At 49.2% G+C, this 7920-nt stretch overlaps 1 protein-coding gene across 4 annotated transcripts in view; it reads right to left on the bottom strand.

Annotated features, from left to right (window-relative positions):
• Nucleotides 1-1022: 1022 nt before the first annotated feature.
• WDFY4 (WDFY family member 4) overlaps nucleotides 1023-7920 on the bottom strand; it is a 254443-nt gene continuing 247545 nt past the window's right edge. For all 4 annotated transcript variants that reach the window (XM_038410907.2, XM_043518469.1, XM_043518470.1 and 1 more), the window contains exons 62-63: nucleotides 2744-2855; nucleotides 1023-1646 (exon numbers count right to left, since the gene is read on the bottom strand). In XM_038410907.2, the coding sequence (XP_038266835.1) occupies nucleotides 1580-1646; nucleotides 2744-2855 (179 nt within the window). In that variant the 3' untranslated portion in view covers nucleotides 1023-1579. The remainder of the gene's footprint in view (nucleotides 1647-2743; nucleotides 2856-7920) is intronic.

Here is a 7920-nt window from a genome sequence, read left to right as displayed (position 1 = left end):
CCTTATAAATCCACACGCTGATCCACCTCCATCACCCCAGACTTGCTTACCTACATCAGTGCTATTGGGCAAATACACCCCAGTGCTGGGGTCTTTCCAGGCGCCACCAATGTTCAGGGCCCTTATGCATAGGGCCTGCGTTTGGGATGAGCTAAGCCCCTGCGATGGGGGGCCTGGCCTGGCCGGGTCCCAGGAGGTGCCCAAGCCTGGGGCGGCACACCATATGGTTGCTGGGGGCTCAGACACAGATGCTACAGCAAGGTAGCTGCAACAGGAGAAGCAGGAGAGATTTTCTCCTTCTCTCTCCTTTTCAACTTGCATTTGAGTCCTCCTCTCACTTCGTTTCTCTCAGCGGCAGCCGGTGAGGAAGCGGGTCAGCATTAAATGTTTACCTGGGAGATTCTGGTCCCCAGCCCCTGGCACCCTCTTCCTGAACCCCTCGGGGTGCAGCCCAGGACCAAGCAGCACAGGATGGGCAGAAACCAACCTCTTAGCAATAATGAGGTGCAGGAGTGTCACCTCTGCCCCCTGCTGGATGGACTGTCAGCCCTGCTCGGCGGGAAGAGGCTCTGAAGAGATCACTCTCTGGACTACTAACTGACATCCCCCCCCCACAGCACTGACATCTCTAATACACGTGTATCATCTTCTCCTCTAGAAACCCTAGTACCAATCCACAAGCAAGACTGTTTCATAGGTCCCAGCTGGTTTCAAATGTTAACGCCCTCCTGGCCTTCCAGGGGGCCACACTCCAAGCTCCTGTGACTGGCTGCTGCTCTATCCACTTCAGTGGGTGAAATTTCCCCCCGAACAGTGACATAAAATCTGAACCCTGGCCAGGATCACTCTGGGAGCCCTGCAGTTGGAACCTCCCAGCATGAAGAGTGTCTGAGAGGTTCAATCTACATCCCAGCAAGAGGTTTGCGTACCATCCTCCGGATCCAAGTTAAAAAAAAACCACACACACAGACCACCATCCATTGAGTACACTGAGCAATTACCATCCCATTAAACCACACGAATAAGCAGCTGGATTTTATTTAACGCAAAAACCACTTTGTACAGAGGAAATTCATGTGCAGTTCAAATGCACGTGCCAATGAGGATCCGTTTTAAACATATTTTGATAGCATTTACTTGCTGTATTCTATACAGTGGCCCACAATTCAGAGCCCAGATCTGTTCCCATTGAAGAGTGGTAAAATTTCCATTGATTTCACTGGGAGCAGGATGGGACACCGAGTCCCATCACATGAGACACAGCAGATAGAACACGCACACTGCATTATACCACTGGCAGTGATTCTCGTTGGCAAATTCAGTGACGGGGGTTGTATGCGCAGCAGGGGCAGGACTAGACCTTCATACCTTTTTACTTTAATAATGGGGCAGAGCTGTATCAGAGGATGTCAGATTACTTCTCTGCTCCCAACTTGACCCTACAGTCCACTGACTTTCTTGAGATTCATTTCACTCCACTCTTCCTTTCAAATCTTGTATACTCTGAAGGATAATTTTCATTCCATCCATAGACACCACACAGGGTTGGAAGAGACCAAGAGCTCCTTGTTGTTTCTTCCTACCCATCCACAGCCCAGCTGAATATCCTCCCCCTCTCATCACCAACTAGGATCTTGGAGGAATTTCTTGGGAAAGAAAAGAAAAAGAAAAAAAAAGATAGCGTTCAATAACAAAAGGCAAAACTGGTGCTACATGTTTGAAATTCTCTCTGGTTTGTGCAGCAATTGGGACAGAGAGCGCCCACTGGACAGAGCTTTCCACCATTAAAGCCTGAATAACTCTCACATAAACTAGATATAGGTCCAAGTTTCCAAAGGCTGGAGTTGGATTCAGAGTCAAACTTTCCCAGAGTTCAATGGGGTTAGGATCCAAGGTTTGGTTTGGCCAATTATGGACATTGTGGCCAATTGGGATTTAGATCTGAACTGCCAAGAGTTCTAAGATTCATTCATCTCCAATACAATGAAGCACAGCACCCAATAAATCTGTTTGGCAGACAATTATAGGAATCAAGTTATTCTCTGACCTCTCTAAATCCTGTACACACTCGGGAGCCTCAAAAGATTCAGAAGTGCAGGGGACAGATACACCCCGCTCCCAAAGTCTCTGAAATCTAATGATGCTGTTTACAGGAATCACTTGGCTGACCACTGAAAAGCTACCACTTCTGGAGAGGAGCACAGCACCTGTTTACCAGTGCACAGCAACAGGACAGGACAGGAAATGAGGCTGAACCTCGGAGCCAATTGAAATAGCAGGAGGTAGTTAGTGAGGCAAAAGCTAACTTGCTATGCTACTGGGAATCTGACTGGAGTCCAACAACCTCTTCATTTTGGAGAATAAAATCACAGGATCTTTACAGAGCACTTCTGGTCAAAGCCTCACTTTCACATCTCCCCGAAGACATGAGATGGCAACTCCAGTGGCCCCTAGCACTGTACTGGGACAGCGGTTTCAACCTGATTCAGAGGTAGGAACAACTAACAGCTTCCTACAACAGCTGGTTCCTTCCTTGGCAGTCTCCCAGCTGAGTCCTGACCACGCTTAGCTTGGGAGAGCTGACAAGACCATATCACCGGATGGCTGCATCTTATTAGGACACGTGGATATTTTAACAAATAATAAAAATAAGCTATAACTCAAGATGGACATTTGGAATCATTGGGGCTGCTACTGTGCCCTCTGCTGGACAAACGATACATTGCAATGGAAATTACAGTACCTGGTTACCGCAAGAGCCGTCACTGTGGGATTATTCTTAGCTGGTTTCCCAGTCAAGGCGATGCTGATGTTCAACTCCCGGCAAAGAATCAGATGTTGCCCCCACTTGTTACCTGCAGAATAAATATTTAGAAACTGCTTGTGGGGCGGGGGTGTGTGTGTGTGATTATTTACGGTCAGCAAGTTGTTAAGTTGAGAACAAATATATTTAATCTTGGCCTATTCTGCTGCAGAATAGGCCCATCCCAATTTAATTTGCGGCGAGGATAGTTACATGTGCTGACGCGTGGCTGTACCAATTGTGCGCTAAATTGGATTTGTGTATTATTGCTTTCTAAATTGCATGCCTAGTTCAGCAAAATTGTTCATCAGTGTTTACTGGCTCTATGCTTAATAAGATGCCCCAGAATACCTTGCTGCCGGGATATAATGTAGCCTATAATTGCCTACTAAAAATAAATTACATAAAGCCCCGGTATCATCAATTTATCTAAATCTGCTCATAACAGAATCGATAATTAAATGTGCGTGTGCATATGCACACACGGACACACACACACACACACACACGCCCCCAACAATGTAACTCTGTCATTGTTACTTCAGTCTTCTTAATGGCCACGTTTTGGCTTAATTTTATTTCCTTTAATGGATTGAATGAGATGTGGGAATATTAGGCCATCTAAAATCATTCTGAAGTCATTCGAAGAGTTTTGAGAAGCATCTCATTGCTGTAATTAAACATCACGACTGGCTAATAATTAATGATGCTGCTGCTTGTGGGTGCACATGTGAGAAAATGACAGATCCTCTTTCTAGATGCCTGGCTGGCTAGTTCTTGCTCACATGCTCAGGGTCTAAGTGATGGCTGGATTTGGGGTTGGGAAGGACTTTCCCCAGGTCAGATTGGCAGGGATCTTGGATTTTTTTTTTTCATTTCCCTCTGCAGCATGCCGTGTGGTTTGCCTGCTGGGATCCTCTGGGCATATCTCACCTAATCAATCCCCTGCCACTGCAGGGGCCACCACAGGCATTGCTACACCTCAGTCTCTCCCATCCTTTGTCTGCAGCCACAAGAGTTTTCATAGAATCATAGAATACCAGGGTTGGAAGGGACCTCAGGAGGTCATCTAGTCCAACCCCCTGCTCAAAGCAGGACCAATCCCCAACTAAATCATCCCAGCCAGGGCTTTCTCGAGCCTGACCTTAAAAACTTCTAAGGAAGGAGATTCCACCTCCTCCCTAGGTAACGCATTCCAGTGTTTCACCACCCTCCTAGTGAAAAAGTTTTTCCTAATATCCAACTTAAACCTCCCCCACTGCAACTTGAGACCATTACTCCTTGTTCTGTCATCTGCTACCACTGAGAACAGTCTAGATCCATCCTCTTTGGAACCCCCTTTCAGGTAGTTGAAAGCAGCTATCAAATTCCCCCTCATTCTTCTCTTCCGCAGACTAAACAATCCCAGTTCCTTCAGCCTTTCCTCATAAGTCATGTGTTCCAGTCCCCTAATAATTTTTGTTGCCCTCCGCTGGACTCTTTCCAATTTTTCCACATCCTTCTTGTAGTGTGGGGCCCAAAACTGGACACAGTACTCCAGATGAGGCCTCACCAATGTCGAATAGAGGGGAACGATCATGTCCCTCGATCTGCTGGCAAAGCCCCTACTTATACATCCCAAAATGCCATTGGCCTTCTTGGCAACAAGGGCACACTGTTGACTCATATCCAGCTTCTTGTCCACTGTAACCCCCAGGTCCTTCTCTGCAGAACTGCTGCCTAGCTGTTCAGTCCCTAATCTGTAGCTGTGCATGGGATTCTTCCGTCCTAAGTGCAGGACTCTGCACTTGTCCTTGTTGAACCTCATCAGATTTCTTTTGGCCCAATCCTCTAATTTGCCTCTAGTTTTGTCTCCTGAGGACTGAAATGATTCAGTCTAACTAAAGTCTCTGGGTTTAACATATGATGGCCCTGACAAGAATACGCTCTTGTGACAGCCCACAGCATGACAGTTACACCTGCCTCAGTTTTCCCTATCCAGTAACCCAAGGACTCTGTTGCCTCCTTGGGGCTAGTTTAGGACAAAACCATAGTGTAAACAGACCAAAGTCCATTTATCATCCCCTGTGCATCCCAGGACAGCTCATCCTGACGTACCTCAGCTTCCACACACTGATATCTTCTACCCATTGGGACTCTATCAGTCTTCTTCTGTCCTTCTGCCAGGACAGGTATCCCAGCCCTTCCACTCTTCCTAACAGGACTTCCCCACCCCCCCCAGCCTCTCTGCTGGGAGATCATCTTTATCAGGGAAGTATCCCTCACTCCCCCTGTTCCCTGGGTTCAGCTCTCTGGTGTGGAGACATCAGCAGGTAAACCCCTCCACTGTTCCCCTGCCTTTAGCCCTAGTTAGAAATCCAGCTAAGAGCAAGCAGGCACCTCCCACCTTCAGCCCTCTGGCCCCAACTCTCTGGCTTAAGATCAGCCAGCACACCCCTCTTGCTGCTCTCCTTGCCTTCAGCCTTCCCCCAGGAAACACATTCTGCTCTGGAAGCCCTTCCTGACTGGCCAGGGCTTAAAACCCAAAATGTGGCCATAGTTTGCATTAAAATATACATATGTAATCAGATCTACCAACATAATTATATATATGTAATTAGACTGTGGAACTCATTGCCACAGGAAGTCAGTGAGGCCAAGAATTTACAAAGATTCAAAAATGGGTTGCACATTAATATGGATACCAAATATCATAAGTATCATAATTAATTCCAATAAAATGTAGGAGGACTATTAAACCCCCTCCTTCAGGCTTAAGTCAATTTCTGACTACTAGAAATCAGGTTGAGACTTAATTTGGGGGGCAGGTTATCTCACAACTGGCAAGTGAGGATTCTTACACTTTCCTCCACAGCAGCTGGTACTGACCACTGAGGCAGATGGGATACTGAGCTAGCCGGACCCCTGGAGCGATCCAATCTGCTAAATCCTATGGTCCTGTATAGGTGTTTATAAACCTTTCTACCTAAGTGAGTTAGAAGCTGAAGTCCCATTAATGGGACTTGTGCTTCTAAGTTACCTAGGTGCTTTTGAAAATCCCCCCCCGCAATGTCTGATTACTGTAGAATATCTTAGTGTGCAGATGACCATCCGTAGTTATATCTTTATGCAACCTGTAAGCCTAATCCTGGAACAACAGGGAGTGCCTTCAGCAATGAGAGTCACAAAAATAAATGTTATAAATTATACCTGGTCTCTCTCTTGCTTTCTCTCTGTCCCCCACACACGCATTTTAAAATGCCCTGGGAAAATAATGGAGCCCTGCTTTAAAGATCCCTGGCAGGCGTTGGCGCCTGTATCTGCTAGGTCAGGAACGTTTAACTCCGATTACTTTTATTACCATGACAGTGTTGTAGCTTTCAACACATCGTAGGCTCACAGCGCTACTTTTAATAGCTTCGCCATCAGCTCAGCATAACCACTGGCTGTCCAGGAACACAGTTAGGGAAACATAAATAAACCCGGGCTCCAGGGGCCCCCTGCTGGCCTCACGCTGCCTTGTGGGTGGCAAAGGCAGTACCCTGAGCGGAGCCAGGCTCTGTCCCTCCAGCCAGGTGCTGAGTTTGGCACGGCTCCTTCCTGGAATCGGGCCAGAGCACTTTATTACAGCCAGCAGCACAGATGTTATGCTAAGACCCTCTGCAGTTCCTCGGGCCCTTTGGACACAATGGGGCTTTCAGCCAGTGTCCTCTTGCAAATAGTTTTGCAGTAGGATGGTTTAATAAGCACATTACATTTATTGAGCCAGTAACCAGGGCTCACTTAGGGCCTGATCCTGCCACAGGTGAGTACTGAGCTCCCCTGGCGTCAGCGGCAGCAGCTCTAGGCAGGATCTGCCCATTGCATTGTGTCTAAGTGCTGCCCCATATCTCCAAGGCAGGGCAGGCCTTCCCCTAGCTATGCACGTTCCACAGTAATGCTGCACCATTCACAAAGCACAAGGCTCTCACAGCGCTGATCATGCACATATGGGGGAATGGTCTGGGGTGGAACGTGTATCCCAGGGGCCTCAAACACGCAGCCCAAAGGCCACATGCTGCCCACGGGGTTGTTCCCTGCGGCCCGCCAAGCTCCCAAGTGGGAGCTTTGGGGGAGGTACCCACAGGCAAGAACAGCTCATGGAGTTCTCTGCTCCCCCTCCCCCCGGGGCCTGCACCCCAGCCTCCTGCCACACCCTGCACTCCCTCCTGCACCCAACCCCCTGCCCTGAGCCCCCTGCCACACCCCAACCCTCCTACACCCCAACTCCCTGCTCTGATCCCCCTGCCACACTCAAATCCCCTGCCACACCCCTCACTCCCTCTTGCACCCCAACACCCTGCCCTGAGCCCCCTGCTGCACCCCGCACTCCCTCCTGCACCCGAGCCCCCTGCTGCACCCTATGGACAGGGGCAGGGGTGGAGTAGGGGCTGGGGGCAGTGCGGGGCGGGGATGATGCGGCCCTCGGGCCAACGTACAAGTCCTCATGTGGCCCTCCTGGTGATTCAAGTTTAGGACCCCTGGTGTAGCCATTTTGCAGCATGGTTTAGGACAGGAAGCAAGGACAGTATCTGGTGGAAAGCAGAGAGGCAATGCAGACCTGACTCTGCCCAAACATTTCTAAAGGAAACAGGTCTCCTGGGTCCCAGCCCGATGCTTTATGTTCAGTGATGCCCCTGCTGGCTGAGCACTTTGTCATGCTGATCCCCGTGCTGGCTGGCCAGACTCTGGCTCTGCATTCTGACTTGTGCATGCTGGCGCGCCAGGCAGTCAGGAGCAGCTCTGAGCGGGGCAAGTGCACAGGACAGGGTCACACGGCTGGCCTGTTGGAATGGCTATGGATCTCCAAGAGGGGATGGCACCAGAGGGCAGCAGGGTGCTTCTCAGTGGACCAGAGAGGAAATGAAAGAGGGTGGGAGGAGAACAGGGCAATAGCAGGACCAGTTGACTGCTCTCACAGGGAGGAGAAAGGCATAGAGTCTAAGGCCAGAAGGAGCCATATATATATATATCCAAATAATCCTGGCATGTAACTCACACCCACACACTGTGGGGAAAGGCAAAACCCCTGCAAGGTCCCTGCCAATCTGACCTGAAGGGAAATTCCCTTCAGCCCCATCTGTGGTGATCAGTTAAAC

This window comes from Dermochelys coriacea, chromosome 7 (assembly GCF_009764565.3).
Source record: "Dermochelys coriacea isolate rDerCor1 chromosome 7, rDerCor1.pri.v4, whole genome shotgun sequence".
Classification (NCBI taxonomy): Eukaryota; Metazoa; Chordata; order Testudines; family Dermochelyidae; genus Dermochelys; species Dermochelys coriacea.
Note: the sequence above shows the minus strand (reverse complement) of the source record. Positions and strands in the feature narration are given on the sequence as shown.